The sequence below is a fragment of the Chlamydomonas reinhardtii genome, chromosome 10 (assembly GCF_000002595.2).
Source record: "Chlamydomonas reinhardtii strain CC-503 cw92 mt+ chromosome 10, whole genome shotgun sequence".
Lineage (NCBI taxonomy): Eukaryota > Viridiplantae > Chlorophyta > Chlorophyceae > Chlamydomonadales > Chlamydomonadaceae > Chlamydomonas > Chlamydomonas reinhardtii.
Window position 1 is genome coordinate 1267425 of NC_057013.1, and position 18679 is coordinate 1286103.

Sequence of the window (18679 nt, forward strand, 5' to 3'; positions counted from 1 at the left end):
CGCCCCGAGTTCGGATAATGGATGTCTGATGTCCCAATCGCCTAGTTGTCTGGTGGCCTAATCGCCTAGCTGCTTCTGGCTCAGTATTCACGTTCTGGGTTAAACTGGGTTACGGCGGTGCGTTGAAGCGCAGGCGCGAGTTTTGCAAAGCAGGTTTAGTGCTGCTGCTCTATAGTTGTAGTATTGTGCACATACATTCGTTAACAACTAAAGCTCTGAGTGTAGCTCTGAGGGTGGAAGCCCAGCACAGTTGTGACAGCTAAAGCTTTTTGCAGCTGCTCTAAAACACCATGGATTATATGCAGCTGCTCGTTGGTCTGCTGGCCATTTTGCTGGCGTCGATTCTATTGCTGCGGTCATCTGGCAAGCGCTTGAGCCCGCGCTTTCGAGTTCCGCTCCTCGGCGACACGATTAAAATGGCAAAGCGCCCTGCAGAGTTCCTCTTCTCGAGGTAGGGTTTGCGCGGGGATGCGAGGCTGGCCAGCATGCGTGCTCGCCGTGTGCTTGTGTTTTGTGAGAGTAAGCTTGCCGAAGGCTGCTTGTCGTTGTTGGGAATGATATCCTGATATCTAAACTGCGGTGCGGGTTGCAAGGCCAGTATGGCCTCGGGGATGTCAACCGCTTCTAAGACTGCCCGATGTTCCCCCGCCACTTCCCCGGCGCAGGTTTAAGGAGTTTGGGCCGGTCTTCACACTCGACCTGATGGGCAGCACCTATTGGGTGGTCGCTGACATGGATGCGCAGCGGCGCTTCCTTTACCGCACTGAGGGCGCGTCAGCGGAGATTCCAATCAAGTCCTTCAAAATGCTGACTGAATTGCCCAGCCCCAACAGCGACCGGGTGAACCACGCCACCTGGGTGCGTCACTCGCTGCTGAGCTCCAGCAACCACCGCAACTATGTAGTGGTGGTGGTTGAATACACTGCCTACTTTTGGGGGCAAGGGACTTGCAGTTTTACTCTGCCACCGCCAAACCAGTCCCCTGTTTCCCTGCACTGCCTGCACGTTCTCCTACGCGCAGCGCAAGGCCACGATGGCGGCTGTGGGGCCCCACGCGCTGCACACACTGTTCCCGCCCGTGCTTGAAGTCATCCGGGCTCACGCGGACCGCTGGACGCAGCAGGCTCAGCAGCAGCAGGGCGGCGGCGGCGGTGGCGGGGGTGGCGGCCAACTTCAGATCTACCGAGCGGTAAGCTTCATGCATGGAAGCTACGTGCCGCAGAGGGCCATGCCTGGGCTGCACCGGTTTCACCCTTTGTGGCGACATGCGCGCTGGTCCTTCCATTGGGCTTGGTGATACGGTCCTAGGGGCGGGTGCGACCGCCGGCGCAACTTGGTGCATAACTCATGTGGGTGCTGCAATCTCATTACTGTGCGACATGTGTGTGTGTGTGTGTGTGTGTGTGTGTGTGTGTGTGTGTGTGTGTGTGTGTGTGTGTGTGTGTGTGTCCCACCACTGCACACAGTGCCGCAAGCTTGGACTGGACCTGTCGGTGGATGTGGTGGCGGGTGTGGACCTGCCCCAGTCCGTGGACCGAGGCGAATTCAAGAAGCAGGTACGGGAGTGCACCGTCCGAGCACGATAGGCCCTTCGGTTCCCTGGCAGCCCTGGGGTCCGTCCCTAAGTCCTTTGCGATGCGCCCGATGCCGCACGACCGCGCGGCCTTTCCTCCGCGCTCCATCCCCCGCCGTTCACACAGCCCCAGCCAGCCTCATCGCAACCTCCTCCACCGCACGTTTGCAAACCCGCCTGGACCTGGTACGACCTGGCATCATCACCTGCAGCCCCCAACCCCCACCAGGTTGAGGTGTGGCTGGACGGCCTGTTTGTTCTGCCGCTGGCGCTGCCGGGCACCAAGCTGGCCCGGGCCATGGCCGCCAAGAAGTGGCTGCTCGCCACACTCATGCCGGCACTCAGCGACGTGCACGGCCGCTTCAGCAAACAGGTGAGCTTGACATGACCGCTTTCAGCTGGAGGAAGGAAAACCGCGACATCGCTGCGCGTTGCAAGTGATTCGACCTCCTGTGTCCTCGACCCAGCTAGCCACCACGCGCCTCATCCATGGCTCCGTCATGCCCAACGGCTACCTTTGTGATTGCCTCTCCTTTCCGGTACGCGCCCTCGCTTCCACTTCACAGTGGTCGCAGGTGGGCGGTGACATGGCCGCTATGTCGGAGCTCCTCATACAACAGCTGGACCAACAGGAGGGCGATGACATGGGCGCCAGCAGCAGCAGTGGAGGCGGTGGTGGTGGTGGTGGTGGTGGTGGGCCGGAGGCGGCGGCGCCCGCGCCGCAGGGGCAGCAGCAGTCGCTCTTCCGGCTGCCGCAAGCGGTGATGCTCGGATTCTTCGGACTCAAGTGAGTCGTGACGCACGCATTTGGTGGGGGCGAGTGCGAGAAGAGTTGGAAGAGCCAGGGAGGTGACTGGGTGACAGCTGTGCTCCCAACTTGGCGTGTACCACCCCGGAATGGAGCTTTCCGCCTGCCTCCCACTGGCCTCTGCGCCCTTCACTTATTACTTACGGCATCACTTCTTAATTGTTGTTGCTGTTAGGGCCACAGGGCTGCGCGAGTCCGCCATCGCTGTGCTGCAGGCCGTTGCCGCGGCGGCGGACACCACCCGCGTGACGCTGTTCACGGTGCTCGCGCTGGTCGCCATGAGCCCGCGAGTGCAGGAGGAGATCTTCGCCGAGCAGCAGAAGGTGCGGGAACTGTAGGCTAAGGTTGATTGCAGCCCCGCATAACACGCCGCTGTGTGTGCGCTTGCCTTGTTCACTGGTTTTCATTAATAAATGCACGCGCGCAGCGCGGAGCGAGATTGAAATGCGTAAATGCGAATGCGAATGCAGATGGTAGCGGAGGTTGTTGTCGCTTGCAAGCAGTGAAAGCGAGATATTTGCCCAGAACGCCACACGTACCCAAACATTGACAGGTCATTGCGGAGTACGGCAGTGAGCTGTCGTACAAAGTTGTGTCCGACATGCCGTACCTGGAGGCGGTGGTGAAGGAAGCCATGCGGCTGCTGCCGCCCGCCGCCGGCGGCATGCGTGTCCTGTCCGAGCCGCTGACGGTCGGGGACGTGACTCTGCCGACAGGTAGGGTGTGCTGTGTGGTCGGGGGGGAGTGCTGGCCTGTTGTGTGCGTGAGGAGACAAGGGGGCTAGGCTGGCCTGTTGGGCATTGTCGTGTTGCAAGCGCAGGGGGCAGGGAGCGCACAGGGCAGTGTGTACGATGTGTGTGTGTGTGTGTGTGTGTGTGTGTGTGTGTGTGTGTGTGTGTGTGTGTGTGTGTGTGTGTGTGTGTGTGTGTGTGTGACAGAGCACAAGGGATGGGAAACACGCAGGAGAGTGCACGTGTGTGCGTGCGCCTAAAGGACCGTCTGGGCTGGCACTGGGCGTGATGTGCCCTTAATCGAACTCACGCTTCAACGTCGCATGCGTGCTTGCAGGTGCACTCTTGCTCAGTTACTCCTTCCTCATGCACTGCATTGACCCGGCGCTGTGGGATGGCGACACGAGCGTGGACGTGCCGGCCCACATGGACTGGCGCAACAACTTCGAGGGCGCGTTCCGGCCCGAGCGCTGGCTCAGCGAGGAGACCAAGCCGAAGTACTACTACACGTTTGGCGTGGGGAAACACATGTGCGCCGGTATCCACCTCGTCTACATGGTGCGTGTGCAGCAAGTGTGTGAACGTGGGGACCCCAGCAAGGGCAGCAGCACTCCGTTGAGGGATAGCTAGGACCCCGCCGTGCCGTCTTCACTGCCCCCAACGCACAGTTATACAGTGCAATACGGTACCCATCCCGACCTAACCTCCCACAAACCATCCAACTACCCACGCTTGCGATTGCCAGGAGGTGAAGACGATGGTGGCGCTGCTGGTCCGCAAGCACCGGTTGAAGCTGCAGACGCCGGACATGTTCGAACGCGCGACTTGGTTGCCGTTCACGACGCCGGCTCCCGGCACCGACACGGTGCTCTTCGAGCCGCGGTAGCTCCTCAGTGGTAGTACACGCTGTGGGCAGAACCTCACGGCGCAACCCCTGGGTGTTGTCCCGTGCTTCCCGACTGTGGCGTAGATGCAAGTGGTGGGGATCTGGCGGTGTTCGGCTTGGCTGGCACCTTGGCTGGCACTCTCTGTGCGCGGAGTTACACGGATTTTGGCAGCGGTAGGGTGTGTTGTGCAGCAACCCTGGAGTGTTGGTGGCGCGAATTTGGTCGCCTGGCAGCATCAGATTGTCCCTTCTGTAAGCCGGCAATCGTAACCCCCAACCGTGTGTGTTTGTTACAAGGGTAGCTGACATGCTAACTACCGCGAGTCGAAGCTAAGCAGCCAAGCTAAGCAGCCAGGCTAACCAGTCACAGCCCGACATGAATGGCAATCCCGCCCAATGGGCAGGCTGATTGCTCCTACTTAGTAGCACCGTCACCGTACAGGCCAATCCACACATCTTCCGTGTAATCCCCAATCGGTTTGAAAATTCACCCCGAACCCAAGGAAAGCTGCATGCAATCACTTGGGCAATAGTGCCTAGATACCCTCGTAAATGCCCAGCTTTTTGAGTTCAGCCTGGAACTCTGATGCCGCCTCCTGGTGCAGCTGCAGACTGTACTCCTCATCCCACACCTAGTGGGAGGTGGGGAAGGGCGGAAGAGGGCAAGGCAGGAAGGGTGAGGAAGTATGTGCCTTAGCCCAAGTCGCAGCAAGGGAAGTGGGCGGGGGGAGGGGCAGCAGGGAGAGTAGGACACGGGTAAGGAGCTCTGATGAGGGGGTGCATGGCGGTGCACGGGCGGTCAGGGTGCATCAGATTGCACGGTGCACGGCCGCCACCCCTTGCCGGGAGGGAAACGCCACCATGGGCGTGAAGTATACTATCCCTAGCCCCCAGCCCGGCCCCAGCCCCGGCCCCGGCCCCGGCCCCGCCCCAACCCCCGTCCCGCAGCTAAGCGCTCCCCAACCCAGCTGCACGCCCGGTACGTTCCCTCATACCCCATCCGCATCATCCGCTACTGCATGACATCTCACCCACCAGCCCAGTTCCCAAGCATTCGCACCCACATCGCAGCTTCGTTGCGTCACACTCACCAGTTTAAAGCCCTGGTACTCGTTTACGGACAGGCCCAGGGAGGCACACCAGGCATCGTCCTCCGCCATCAGCAGCTTGTAGAACTCAAACCCGCCCGTGCTGTTGCCGCTGCTGCTGGCACTGCCGTCACTGCCGCTGCCGCTGGCGCCGTCAGTTCGGTCGGCTCCGCCGGCGACGACGTCTCTCTTGGTGTACTTGTGCGCGAGGCCCTGCTTCTGGATGAAGCTGCGCGTGTGTGGCGGGAAGGGGACCAGCGTTGGTATTGGTACTCGGCCGGGGCCTTGGGCTTACAGATCTATGGTGTGGGTTGCGTAGAAGGGGAAGGCGCCTATGTGGCATTCGCGCACTCGGTGATCGTGGCGGTGGTTGTGTGGGTGGCCACTGTTGATCAAAGGCTGCTGAGGCACACGCATGCCGCAGGCATTGCCGCCCTCTTCCATACCGCATCGCCTTCGCACAGCAGCCCGCCCGCCCGCCTGCCGGCCCAGCAACCCACCCCCCACACCCACCCTGCCCAGCTCGCCCACTCCTCCCACCGCATTGCACGCTCACCTGTACCTCGGCCCCAGCACCTGCCCCAGCGGCTTGGCCAACAGCAGCGGGCAGGACAGCACCGTGCCGTTGTCGCCGCCGATGGTCTCGCGCACGAAGCGCAGCGAGCGATCCAGGTCATGCGGCTTGACGGCCAGCAGCTCCGGCCGCGTCAGGGCCATGGCGCGAATCTGGAGGTGTGATATTCATATGTGTAAGTGACAGCCGGTGGGCAAGCACGAATGTGATGACGGTACGGGTTAGTTAAGCAAGCCCGTGCAATACAAATGCAGACGCACTTAACTTCACGTTGCTGCCCCCGCACGAAACCGTCGCTGACGCCAGTCCCCCTGCCTCCAGCCCCGCGCCCAGTCGCCCTGCCCCCACACACCCCTCGCCGCATCCCCACCTGCTCCTTTGTGAAGCCCTGCTGCTGCAGGCAGTCCACTGCCGCGCGCACCGCCGCGGAGGCGGAGGGCGTGATGAGGAATGCGAGCGAGGCCGACACCATGTCTCGCACGTCGGCGGCGCTGATGCCCACGTCTGACAGCGCCGCCAGCACGCCGCCAAACACCTCCTCAGGCTTGAAGCCCAGCAGGTGTGGGCACAGGCAGACGACCTCGGCCACCTGTCGGCGGGTAGTGTGCGGGGCAGGAAGGGGTGGGTGCGACGAATATCTACGATACGATACCTGCGAGAACCAGCCCAAAAGTAAACCGAACCCAAACACAGGTGGGTGCGACGGGCCCCGAGTGTCTCCTTCCCATACACGGACACACACGCCCGCACGCAAGCGACCGCCCGCGCACGCTCGCACCTGGGCGGTGGTGCAGCCCAGTCCTCGCAGGTATGCCACCCAGGGCGCCAACTGCCCCTCCACGTCCTTGAGCAGGATCTCAGGCCTGTCCACACACCCACAACGACATGCGCGGCACACGATTCATACCGCACAATTTACGCGACGCAAAGACACACAGTTGCAGAAATTCACAGTAGCAGCGGTCCTCCCGGCGTCATGGCGTACGGCACGTTTTGCCACACGGTTTGGCACGCCGCGCCACTCACCACAGCACCACCGCCCGGCCCACGCCTGCCACCTCCAGCCCCAGGCTCATGAGGAAGGTGACCACTGGGCGCAGCTGCGCGTCCACGTCCCGCCCCAGCAGCTCCGGCCACACGCACAGCACACGCGCCGCCAGCATGTCGTCTTTGAGGCCCAGTCCTTTGAGGAAGGTCACCACCTGGCCAGCCTGTGGAGCGGCGGGGAGTGGGGTGCGGCGGCGGTGCGTGTGCGTGTGCTGGTATGGTCGGGCAGTGCGGGCGGTGTGGTCAGGCGATGCGGGTAGTGCGTAGGCGGGTGTACAAGGTGCCAGCTCCCGAACCAGGCAACCGCGGCGCTCATCGCGTAGCCCGTGGACCCTGGACCCTGCCTCTGCCTCCCCGCCCGCCCGCCCCCCATCCCCCGCCTGCCCGCCCCCCACCTGGTACAGTGTGGTGGCCGCCAGGAAGGACGGCTGGGAGCGCAGGAGGAAGTTCTGGCAGTCGCGCTGCGGGGCAGGAGGGCAGGAAGGGCAGGAGGGCAGAACGGAAAAGTTAAGTCTAAGAAGCAGGAAATCAGTTAAGACCCGGCCCCGGCATCCCCTCCAGTCGCTACCCATACACACCCGATTTCCACACTACACGCCCGACACACACGCCCACAGAAGCACACACACACACATAACACAAACACACAGTCACACACACATGCACACACACGCACGCACCGGCTGCATGCCGTACACCCCCAGGAAGTCCAGCCAGCGCGACAGCGCCGCCGGCTGTGCCAGGAGCTGCCAGCGCTTGGACACCAGGAACCAGGCGTCCTGCGGGGGTGGGGGGGGGGGGGGTTTACATTCATGATTGAATAAGCAGTGAAGGCGTGATGGGGACAGAGGTTGTTTGGACAGGGAGGAGGGGCAGGCTGAGGTGTGTGGTGGGACAGACGGGAATTCCGCATATGTAACAATGCCTAATGAAATTAAGGTCCGAGAAAGTGCAGGGAGACGAGTAATGATAGTCAACGGAACTGACGGGAAAGGGCTGGGAGCGGTGATATGCAGGTGCAGGCGCCAAGACAGTCAAGACGGTCAGTCCCGGTGGGCTGCTGGTCCCGGGTGCGCCCCAGGGGCACTCGCCTGCGCCCCAATGCCGGCCGAGCGCAGCGCCCGCACCGAGGGAAGGACCTGGCTGGCCGCGTCAAGAGCACTCAGTCCCGGGTTCTGCGGGGTGGGGGGGAGCACAGGGGGCAGAGGGGCGTGCCGCCCACGGTGGCGTAAGACCGTAAGCCCTTAACCCCAGCACGTGCCCCTTCTCCTAAAGGCCTGACCGCCCCCGCCCCCGCCCCCGCCCCCGCCCCCGCCCCCGCCCCCGCCCCCGCCCCCGCCCGCACATCGGTCCTCCGCACGATGCCGGCTTCACCCAATCCCCAGCGTGCATACCCCGGCGCACCGTCACTAGCACGGCACGTTCCACCCACCTAAACCACCCCTCCACCCACCCACCCACCACGTACCACGCACCCATCCCCACCTGCACCGCCGCCAGCATCACAGTGGATTGCCCCACCCCCAGCTCCTCAGCGAGACAGCGCTCTGCTGGCGTGGGCTGGTACCGCTCCTGTGTGGGAGCCAGTGCAGGAGCGCCAGTGAGGGCGACGTGTCGCGCGCCACACTCCGCTGTCACGTGTCATCACTACACCTCCTGGTTTGGTCTAGTTGGGGCTGGTAGCTACAACTCCTCCCTGCCAGCCCCAAACAAGCTACCGTGGGCAGGGCCATGTGCAGCCTCTCACCTCCCACTCTGACCAGGTCAGGTCAAGCTCCTGCAGAAGAGCCGCCCGCGCACCGCGCTCAGTCAGAGGCGTGACGCGCAACCTGTCATGTCAGATGGAACACAGGAGCACCGGGGCCGCAGGAGGAGCTAGGCGTCGGCGAGGGGTGACGCGAATTTGGGCGGGAGCGTGCGGTACCTCTCGAGAGGGTTCTTCGAGCTAGCGTCAGCGCAGACCGCCAATGGCCCAGGATCGCTCGTAGAGGATGCCCGCGCTGCCCAAGACGTTTCGTGCCGGCCAGTTGGACGAGGAAACACGCATGGAATGCGGTCGCGTCGTCCGAGCGACCGCTGGCTCCTCGAAGAGGCAAGTGGACATACTTGAGTAATATAGCTTGTGCTGCATGCGGCAGCATTGTGCGAGGGGGCAAGAAGCACCCGGCCTGAATGCGCCAGGCCGAAAGAGGTTGCGAACATGCTTTCCTAGGTTATGAATACAATATATGTGTTCTTATGGTGTCTTCTTGTTGAACAAAACGTCAATTGGCTCACAATTTGGTCGGTTGCCAATTCCGTTCATCTCGACGGCCACGCCGTCTTGCGCTATCAGAATGGTATATTTTACATATTGCTGATTGCATCTACTGAGTTACTTTCCCTGGCCCTTCTGTGAAAACCCTTTTCTGTTTTATTTTGAGCACAACACCCCTGAAACACCCTTCTTACCTATGCCACGCTGTTGAGAAACGTATCAATGGGGTGGCGGCAAGGGGCTGCGGAGTGGCTGCTCAGCAACGCTGCGAGCGGCTGGCGCGGCGCGGCGTCGGCAGCAGCACTGGCAGCAGGAGGCGCCAGCGGGACCGCCCGGGCGGGGGCCCCCGCCGGAGCATCTCGAGGCGCAGCCGCGTCTCGAGGGGCAGCGGCGGCAGGCCCACAGAAGAAGTTAGGGCTGAAGGATGTGCAGCACATAGTGGCCATTACGTCAGCCAAGGGCGGCGTGGGCAAGTCCACTACGGCGGGTAGGGCTGGGGCCGGGGCTGGGGTTTTGGGAAGTTGGGGCGTCGTGCCTGACTGCAGTAGTGGGTTGCCACGACTATAAAACCAGTCTTTAATCATGTAGCTAATATAACGGAGCTGCCACTTCGCCTCGTGGAGGTGCTGCCATGTCATACCCATGTTGCAGCACACGCCTCTTCCTAGATACCTCGCACATGCCGCACTCTCCAGCACAACACCGCCCTATGCACCGTACATGAAACTGCTCACTTTCTGCCCCCGCCATGGTGTTACTTCCAGTGAATGTGGCGGTGGCGATGGCCACGCGACTGGGGCTGCGGGTGGGGCTGTTGGACGCGGACGTTCACGGCCCCTCCATCCCCACCCTCATGAACCTGAGGGGCAAACCAGAGCTCGACAAGTCCGGTGGGGCAGGCGCAGGAAGCCAGCGCGTGGCGTGATGTGCGGCGGGGTCTGAAGTAGGAACGTTAAGGGTGGACTGTATAGCGCGGTGGGGGCTGAAGTGCGGTCGGGTTTGTATTAGTGTGGCGCGGGAGATGGCGTGTGGAGCACGCGGCTGTGGTTTAGCCGGTGGCATGTCTCGCCCTCGTCCGCTGCTGCCGCCTGCTGCGGCCGCATATCGCTTGGCTTCGACAGGCTGAAGCTTGCCTGTGCCACCGCCCCGGACCCTCAAGGGCTGTGGCATGGGCTTATAGCGCTGCCCCGCGACCGCCGCGCAGGCACGGGTGCGCTCATGCTGCCAAAGGAGAACTACCGTGTCAAAACCATGTCCTTCGGATTCTTCCTGGAGGTGCGTGGCGTGGGCTGGTTGGGGTGGGCGTTGCAGGGTGGTTGGCCGGTGAGAAGGCGTCCTGCCGCTCTGGGTGGGTGAAGCAAGGCGAAAAGGGCCCGGCACTGCTGGCTCACCACCCACACTCTCCGCGAGTGCCGCGACGCTTGTCCAGCCGGGCCCGCACGGATCCCATCACACACGCCACACCACACTCACCACACCCGCACTCACACCGCACCACACCACACCATACCGCACACCACGCGCCACGCACACTACTTATGCCTGCTACTCCGCCCCCTGTCCTCTGCCAGGGCGACGAGCCGGTGGTGTGGCGGGGGCCCATGGTGAACAACGCCTTTGACAAGATGCTGTTCGGCACGGAGTGGGGGCTGCTGGACGTGCTGGTGGTGGACATGCCGCCGGGTGAGGCCACCAGGGAGGTTGTAGATACCAACCCAAACTAAACCGAACCCAACGTAAAAGAGCGAGGAGGAGAGCGCGGCGGGGGATAGGTAGATGGAGGCAGGGATTGGGATGCAGGATGCGGACTGTAGCTGCCACCTTGAAGCGCGGAGGACAGGACCGCTAGCCTGGCGACGTCGACGCCGCAGCAAATGGATGGTGTGGTGGAATGTCTGCGTCAACGGTTCATACTGGCATGGAGGGAGGTGTAGTGCACGTCCCACTGCATGGGCATTCAAGGTTTTATCCACCTGCACCTCCACAAGGCATGTGCACACACGCACAGGCACGGGCGACGCGCAGATCAACCTGGGCCAGCGCATCCCGCTCAGCGGCGCGGCGCTGGTGTCCACCCCGCAGGACGTGGCGCTGATTGACGTGCGCAGGTGTGCATTACGTGTGTGCGTGTGTACCTTATGTGCGTGTGAGAGTTTTTGCTGAGGCCGGCGGAAGTGTGTGCCTGTGTTGGCCGGAGCCGACGGAAGTGTGTGGGTGCTTTGGGGCCAATGGAGGGCCGGGGGCTCGCGGCATCCAGCGATGGCGGCCCGACGAAGGCCAAGCTACCACCCTGACGCCCGCACCGATCATGGCTGGTGGCTGGACTGCTTTACACGCAGGGGCGCGCAGATGTTTCTGAAACTGCGGGTGCCATTGCTGGGGCTGATCGAGAACATGGCCTACCACCGCTGCGGCAAGTGCGGGCACGTGGAACACATCTTCGGCACGGGCGGCGTGGAACGGGCGGCGGCTGACTACGGGATGGACGTCATCGGGCAGGTGCGTGTGCGTGTGTGTGTGTGTGTGTGTGGTGACACGTGTGTGTGGTGACGCGCGCGTGTGTACGACGCGTCTCCACCTCAAGTATCTAAGTAGCCACATAGTCATTGCATCCGGCAGTCGCACAACCTGCACAAATCAGTTTGCATCATCTGTCCGCGTACACGTACAGCCCGACTACACCAACACACAACACTACCACTGCCTCAACGCAGGACAGACACAACACAACACCAAACACAAACACAAATACGATCACGCCACCACACAACACACCACACGCAGGTGCCGCTGCACGTGGACATCCAGACGCGCTCCGATGCCGGCACGCCCGTGGTGGCGGCGGAGCCGGGGGGCGCGCTGGCGGGCGCCTACGTGGGCATCGCGGAGCGACTGCACGCCAAGCTTCTGGCGCTGGGAGGGGCGGGAGGGGCAGGCGCGGGAGGAGCCGGTGGGGCGGGCGGCGCGGGGCCGACGATCACCATGGAGTAGGGGGTTAGTCAGTGGAGTAGGCGGGGCGGTGGCCTGTGGGCGGGAGGCATGAGTACTGCGGGGACTTGTTGCTGGTAGTGGTAGGGACCTGCATACCGTGTGCCCTCGATGGGTTTCAAGCACGGGGCACCTCTGGCACGTCCCGTGACGTAGCTAGCGGCCTGCTGCGAGCTGCTGCTGAGTGGACGGTGTGTCAGGGGGGATGATTGTGTAAGTCGTGTAAGTCCTGATAAAAAAAGCCCTGCTACGTGCGACTGTCTGGTGCCGTACACGCATTGGCCAGACACGGCGCCAGCTTTGGCAGCAGGCGGTTGAGACCTGCGGTGTATTTGGTTTGCAGTCTTCGCTGGCAAATACAGCAGGGCATGTATGTGGCAGTCCTGTGCCTGCTGTGTTTGTGCTTGACAGTGGGACGAGGGCGAACACATGGCGGCCGGTGCCTGTACAAACCGACCTTGCCTATAGGAGAGGTGTGGCGGGGCCAGGTAGAGATGACAGATGTACAAAATTTTCCCTTAACCATATACCCATATATATCATACACACAAGCCTCTAGGGCTCAGCCCCTAGCCTTACGAGCCTCGGCTCGTGAGGAAGCGCACAACATTTTCGTTGGCGGCTTTGGCTTTCGTTACTAACTTTTTGTAGCCTTTTGCGGGCTCTGTGAGGCTTTACGACTTGGTTACGACTTGGTTTGGATGGCTTCGGCCTTGGGTGGGTGCGTCGCGCCCTGTTTTCGGCATCGCGCGTTCTGTGGCGGCTGGCCGCGTCTGGGTGGCCGGCCGCGCTCGTTCTGCTCTGTGGTCGCTTTTTGGTTTCGTGTGTGCAGGTTACGGGTGGCCCTGGTGGTCGCTCGTGGCCCGGCGCAAGCTTCGATGTTCCGTGGTGCTCCTCGGCGCCTCTCCTCGTGCCGCCTGGCCCGCCGTCGTCTCCACCGGCGGCCTTGCTGGCTCAGCAGATAGTTAGGTTGCGGGTGCCGTTCGTAGCATGGCGGTTCAGGGACCGTTAGGCAGCAGGTGACGCTGGTCGGGTAGTCCCGGGTGTCGGGTTGTGAGTGCCCGGGCGGCTGTTGCCCGGGCGCCCGGGCGGCTGGTGCTCCTGTTCGCCTCCGGGCGCGCGCGTGCCTGTTTGATGGGTCGGTCTAGTTCGCTGGTGGGGCGGGTGGAGGACGGTGTGCCCGTGGCGAGGTGTTGTGGTGTACTGGTGGTTTGGTCAGTTTCCGGCTCGGTTTCCCTTTGTGGTGCCTCGGCACCGACGTTTCCGGACATGGGCCTCCGGGCCAAGACATTGCGCGTCTGTGACGCCGACGAGAAAATGTGTGGTGCTTGCGTTTGATGGGGATGTCGGCAGACCTCTGGCCTGTCGCGCCTTGTTGTGCGTGGGTGCTGCCGCCAAAAGACCTAAACGAGATGAGGGGTGTTACGTGGCGGTGGGGCTTTGGCGGGCTTCGGCTTGGCTTCGACTCATGTGCGTAACACTATGAAGGTCGGCAGCCAACCAGGGGGCGGGTGTTGTTTCTCTGGGTCGCAGATGCAGGGGGGGGGTAGAAAGCTCAATTTCTTACCCCATGCCCAAAATTACAGAGCTTAAGGAGAGCATTATGCACGTGCTTTTAGTTTTTCAAGGGGGTGTCTGGTGAGGAAGTTCTGGGCCGCCAAAGTTGGGGGGTCGGTCCTCGTCCCTGGGGTTCCGTCGGGTTTCGGGAGCCCATCCTGGCGGATTTCGGGAAGCGCCCCACAAGCAGAACTAGGGGCCAAACGCAGCATTGCGAGGCTCATATGTGTACGTTATGACGTAGTAAGCACAAACCAAGCGTGGGAGGGCTAAGTTGCGCGTCCGGACGTGGACATGTCGGGACATGTCTCCACATTCAACACATGCGCACTGACACAGCTGGGCTCTGAAGCGCTGATGCGCATGAGTTCACGTCTAACAAGGCTGCCGATGCACATTGTCCAACCGTCACGAGGCAAAGAGTTGAGCGCGGGGTGGTCTGGGTCGAGGGGATTTCCATGGATAGGATCCCGCCCGTGACCGAAGTCTCAAGAACAGGACCGCTGATGGCACGGAGTGGTAGTGCTCGTCAAGAGGAGTCGATTGACACTACTTTGGTATTAAATGGAGGGGTTTTAACCCCTGAACAACAAGGTTTTGTCCGTCGGGGGGTCGGTCGTCCCCTCAAGGGGGGTCCCGGGGGATTTCGGGGCATGGGGTCTGGCACTTTGTTTCCTACCCCCCCCCTGGCAGATGGCCCTTCGCGGCGTGGGTACGGCGTGCCCCCGCTTGTCGGGCTGTCCCTTCAATTGTAATCCGCATCCTTGAGGGAGGGGTTCCTTTCTTGTCAAGAAGCAGCGAGGCTATAGCCAGGTACGAGGATCAGCGGAGAAGCTTTGCAACTTCAGACCAAAAGCAACAATACGGCATGTAGGATCCCACAGAGCTTCCTGTTGATCATGATACCTTCGCGCGCCTCCGTACACCCTATCCCGATCCCTGTAAGCACACCAGCCTCTCACGCAACGTCACTAATCCACACCAGCCCAAACCTCCATTCGACACCCACTCCACATCCGAAGCCCAATGCCCAGCCGCCTCATTTCTTGTTGAGCAAGCTCTTGGCCTCCGCCTGTTGGTGCATGAGCGCCTCGCTTGTGTACTTACTGAGCAGGTCCGTGCGCTTCATCTCCAGGATCTTGGCCTCAATGGCCTGCTGGTCCGGAAGCGGCACGTACGCAATAAAGCGCTCCTCGCCCTCCGCGCCACCCGTGCCGCCGCCCGCGCCGCCCTTGCCCCCCACCGCCCCCGACTTGACGGCCGCCTGGCGCTCCGCCTCCTTCTCCTCCCAGTCCAACACAGCCTGGGCAAGGGAGTGGAAGGAGCTGGTCAGTTGGCCGTGTGCAGGCATGGGGCTTGCAGGTGCCATGACGCGAGGGCGGCATTCGTGAGCCCCGCCGCCGCAACAGCAGTGACCGATGGCCACCGGCCACGGGCGGATTGGCGGCAAGCCCCACACCCCTCCCTCCCTCCCCCTCCCCCTCCCTCCCTCCCCCCTCCCTCTCCCTCCCCCTCCCTGCCTTTCCAGGCCGTTCCTCCCTCCTCCCCCTGCCCCTCCCCCTGCTGCCGCCCCCTTCCGCACCTGCATGCGCATCAGCTTCTCCGCCTCCTCCTCCACCCGCTCCAGCACGCCGTCCTCCTCGTCGCGGAAGCCGTAGTAGTCGGGGTCGATGGAGCGGTGCATGGCGTAGCGGGAGCGCCGCACCTGCACGATAGGGAGTGGCAGGGAGGGAGTGGAGGCAGGGGGGAGAGGCAGGGAGGGGGAGATCGAGTTGGGGAGGGGCAGGTGAGGAAATGGGGGCTGAGGGTGAGAGGGGGCACGAGGAGGGTGCGGGTGCGGGCATAGGAGGGTTATACTCGGCTGTTGTGCAGCGTGTCCGGCACGCTGCGCCCACACCGGCACACGACCACCCACGAAAGAATCTTTCGCCGCACGTTTTCTCTATCCCGCTGCACCTACCAGCCCACCGCATCCCACACCACTGCAGCCCACCAGAGCCTCCAGCTCCTGCCCCATCCAGCCTGCCCCCTAGCTCCACACCTCCCCAGCGCCCCCACAGCACACAGTGCACACATGCGCACACACACACCGGCACCTTTTCCCTTGTGAATCCCGCACCTGCTTGACAGGCTCCGCCTCGAACAGCTCCTTCACGCCCGGCAGCTTCTTGGCGGCTCCAAAATACGTGTAGCCGCGGCCCTTACCTGCATGGAGATAATTGCAGAGCAGGGCGTGCGTGCCGGCGTGTGTGAAGGGAGGGCACGCGTGTGGAGTGCGGCATAAAGCGGCTAGATGCATTGAGCCCTGGCAAGCCTCTCAGAGAGCCGCTCCTGCTCTGGCCCCAGACCCTGCCCCGGCTCAGTGGTGCCCGGCAGTAGCAGCTCCCTGCCTACTGCTGTCCGCCCCACCGGCGCCCTGGATTGGAAGGCGCGCCCGGCGCCCGCACCTGCACCTGCACATGCTGCGCCCTCACGAGAAGTCGCACCTGTCATCTCCGCCACCTCCATGCCTTTGCTGTCCGTGACTTTGCTGGTCGTCCGCGAGTAGTCTGGCCCGCCAAGCTCCTTGATTCGCCGCTCCCAGTGCCCCTTTTCGCGGATGAGTTTATTAATCTCATCGTTCAAATCACGAATCCTGCGAGGTGAAGAAGAACGGCTGGTTGGCGAAATGCCCGGGCGGGCTGCAGGAGGAAGCCTACGGAGCGCCGGTGACACGCCACGAACCCGTGCGTGCAGCCTCAACCCTACCGCAGCCTGCCGCAGCCTGCCCCTCCCTTCCCCCGCACCTGTGCTCGCCCAGACCCTCGTTCTGGATCTCCATGACCTTCTTGCCGACTTCCCGGATAATTTGTGACCGCCATTTGTCCGCCTCAACAAGGTCACGGCACTCGGATGCCAAGTAGGGCCGCTTGGCCTTGGGGCCTTTCTTCTCTTCTACCTTCCCCGCCAAGAAGCGGTTCAGCATAGACTGCGCCTTCTCCTCATTACGAGCCATCTTTCCCTTTTCGCGGCTTCAAGCCGTCAAGGCTCAAGCAATCTGCCGCTAGCCGCGAGGGACTTTGCACCGGGGCTCTAAAGCCCCGTGCAATATAAGCAATAAGATGCGAGCTGGGCAAGTTACAGTCGGTAAACGAGTTGGGAGAAAGACCAAGTTACTTTGCAGACTCTGTCTTCAACAGAGTCAGGGCAGGTTGGCTTATTCTAGTATTGTAGTAAAATGCTACGCCAGGGTGATTGTCTGGCCGCAACTGTCCAGCCTGAAAGGGACGGTGCATGAGCTGACCAATGCATTTGCGCGCGATTTGCGCTTGCAAGGTTTGCTATGAATGCTGATTATCAGTAATGGAAAATAAAAATAACCACGTGGACTGAGACGATACGCGATAGAGGCAACAAGACAACGAGCTGGTCTGCAACTTTCCCTGTGGGACTTTTCTTGGTATTCACGAGCTGTCGTTTGGCTTGTAGACGTGCACATCATGGCATCTAGGGCCAGGGCTGTCATAAACACCGCTCCCAGGGAGCAAATTGAGGGCCGGGTGCACAAGTGGGAGCGGCGATGGGTTGTGCACAAGAAGGGTACGCAGAAGCAGGAAGTGCAGCTCGAGTTGCTGCGGTGGATCCAGACAGGTGGGTGGCCTGTAGGGCCTGCGGAAGGGGAGGGGATTGAAACGTAGGGGCCTGCTTGGGCGGTCTGGGAGGTGTGGCTGCGTGGGGACGGTGATGCCGGCGCATGTCGCTTCCCACCCCACTCCCGCGTACCGTAATTGTTCATTTTGCCATTTGTTACCGTCGACTGCTTGCAGAGGAGCGGTGCCCAGATCTGCAGGGGCCACGCTTCCCGCACATCAAGCCGGTAAGGAGGATACTTGGAGTGGTGTTCCGCTCAGGCAGCCGCCGCACAAAGCCGTGGTAGCGATGCTCGCGACACGGTAACTTGAGCATGTGCAGGTGCTAATGCACGGGTGTTGACATACGGCCACCTGCATTGACCATCGTCGCCGTGCAGGTGGAGAAGCCAATCATCCGGCAACCCAAACCCAAAGGTGCTGCGGCGGCAGCTGCTGCAGCCGCGGCTGCTGCTGCAGCCCCAGCGGCGCAGGAGGAGGCCGCGGCCGCGACCGCGACCGCCGCCGCCGCCATAGCTGACACTGAGGTGATTGAGGTAGACGCAGCAGCTGGGCCAACTGAAGGGAATGCTCAGGTGCGGGTCTATGCCACGATGGGTAAGGACAGCTCGAAGCGGGGCGTCAGGTGGAAGCGCTGATAGGGCTCTTGTGCCATAGCGCCAATGAAAGCGCATTCGCAAGAGGCAATGCGCTAACATGGATCTGTATCCACGTGCTGCCTGCATGCACAGGCAGCTGACACGGCCATGGCCGAAGGCGCGGATGCTGACGGCGAGGCGGGGCCTTCGGCATTGGCGCAGGCTGAGGCGGCTGCTGTAGCAGGGGCCGTGGACAGCGAGGCCCAGCCAGCGGCCGAGCTGCAGCCGCCACAGACAGAGGCGCCCGGGCAAGCAGGAGCGGGGCCAGCCCAGGCGGAGGAGGGCGCGAACGGCGGTTATGGCGGTGGGGAACTGGCGGACAGTGCGGCGGAGGCGTCAGGGCGGCAGGACGCAGGGGACGCGAGGTTTGCGGCAGAGGTGGAGGCGCCAGCAGGAACTGGGCAGGCAGCGGCGGCGGACTTAGCAATGCAGGAGACGGAGGGCGGCGCGGGCGAGGCGGAGGGCGGGCAGGGTAGGGCAGGGGAAGAGGTGGCCATGCCCGATGTGGGGCCTACTGACTGAAAGGCCGGCTTTGTTTGCACTAGGCAGGGGAGCCCTGGCACCAGGAGTGGAACACGAGGGGTTGAAGGCGGTTGTGCTGTCCGTATGCTCAAGTAAAATGGTTCAGGAGGGTCACTGTTGGCTAAGTCAAGCCAGAGAGGTGATGGGGGAGGTTTGCGGGTGACCGAGGTGGTAAGCCCGCACCGGTAGGCTGCGGCCTGTGTCTGGGCAATGCGTCAAGGCTACAGGCGCAATTATACCCGATGTAACACATCATCGGCATACCAAGCGTGAAGTGTCGAATGCGGACGAGGGCTTGCTGAGGTCCACCGGTGAGGCACGTCCCGGCGGTCCCGCAGGGGAGGGCGCGGGAGGGCGTGAAACCTCAGTCGGCAATGGAAG

The 18679-nt window shown here is 62.3% G+C and overlaps 5 protein-coding genes across 6 annotated transcripts; 3 read left to right on the forward strand and 2 right to left on the reverse strand.

Moving 5' to 3' along the window:
- The first annotated feature begins 13 nt into the window (after nt 1–13).
- Nucleotides 14–4266, forward strand: CHLRE_10g426950v5 (uncharacterized protein). Its single transcript, XM_001702670.2, has 10 exons — nt 14–451; nt 666–858; nt 1022–1189; nt 1467–1556; nt 1803–1946; nt 2140–2360; nt 2557–2704; nt 2935–3097; nt 3450–3670; nt 3858–4266. The coding sequence occupies exons 1-10, from the start codon at nt 417–419 to the stop codon at nt 3996–3998; spliced, it is 1524 nt and encodes a 507-aa protein (XP_001702722.2). The 5' UTR covers nt 14–416; the 3' UTR covers nt 3999–4266.
- A 10-nt stretch (nt 4267–4276) lies between these two features.
- Nucleotides 4277–8953, reverse strand: CHLRE_10g427000v5 (uncharacterized protein). Its single transcript, XM_043066572.1, has 13 exons — nt 8814–8953; nt 8632–8707; nt 8455–8536; nt 8193–8279; nt 7799–7882; nt 7388–7486; nt 7103–7168; nt 6687–6871; nt 6439–6523; nt 6031–6249; nt 5643–5812; nt 5090–5315; nt 4277–4630 (listed from the first exon to the last, which is right to left on the reverse strand). Exons 1-13 carry the CDS (start codon nt 8836–8838, stop codon nt 4535–4537), a joined length of 1500 nt encoding a protein of 499 aa, XP_042919969.1. The 5' UTR covers nt 8839–8953; the 3' UTR covers nt 4277–4534.
- Nucleotides 8954–9080: 127 nt separating this feature from the next.
- Nucleotides 9081–12425, forward strand: CHLRE_10g427050v5 (uncharacterized protein). Its single transcript, XM_001702669.2, has 7 exons — nt 9081–9451; nt 9729–9854; nt 10169–10239; nt 10536–10647; nt 10973–11072; nt 11304–11463; nt 11749–12425. The coding sequence occupies exons 1-7, from the start codon at nt 9187–9189 to the stop codon at nt 11953–11955; spliced, it is 1041 nt and encodes a 346-aa protein (XP_001702721.2). The 5' UTR covers nt 9081–9186; the 3' UTR covers nt 11956–12425.
- Nucleotides 12426–14057: 1632 nt separating this feature from the next.
- Nucleotides 14058–16763, reverse strand: CHLRE_10g427150v5 (uncharacterized protein). Its single transcript, XM_001702500.2, has 5 exons — nt 16296–16763; nt 15996–16144; nt 15629–15714; nt 15092–15214; nt 14058–14812 (listed from the first exon to the last, which is right to left on the reverse strand). Exons 1-5 carry the CDS (start codon nt 16502–16504, stop codon nt 14549–14551), a joined length of 831 nt encoding a protein of 276 aa, XP_001702552.1. The 5' UTR covers nt 16505–16763; the 3' UTR covers nt 14058–14548.
- Nucleotides 16764–16863: 100 nt separating this feature from the next.
- Nucleotides 16864–18558, forward strand: CHLRE_10g427200v5 (uncharacterized protein). Of its 2 annotated transcripts, none has more exons than XM_043066573.1 (4): nt 16864–17139; nt 17316–17365; nt 17519–17713; nt 17870–18558. In XM_043066573.1, the coding sequence occupies exons 1-4, from the start codon at nt 16989–16991 to the stop codon at nt 18296–18298; spliced, it is 825 nt and encodes a 274-aa protein (XP_042919971.1). In that variant the 5' UTR covers nt 16864–16988; the 3' UTR covers nt 18299–18558. The 2 variants fall into 2 exon arrangements, with proteins under 2 accessions (XP_042919971.1, XP_042919970.1); XM_043066574.1 differs by having other exon boundaries at nt 17519–17665.
- Nucleotides 18559–18679: the final 121 nt, after the last annotated feature.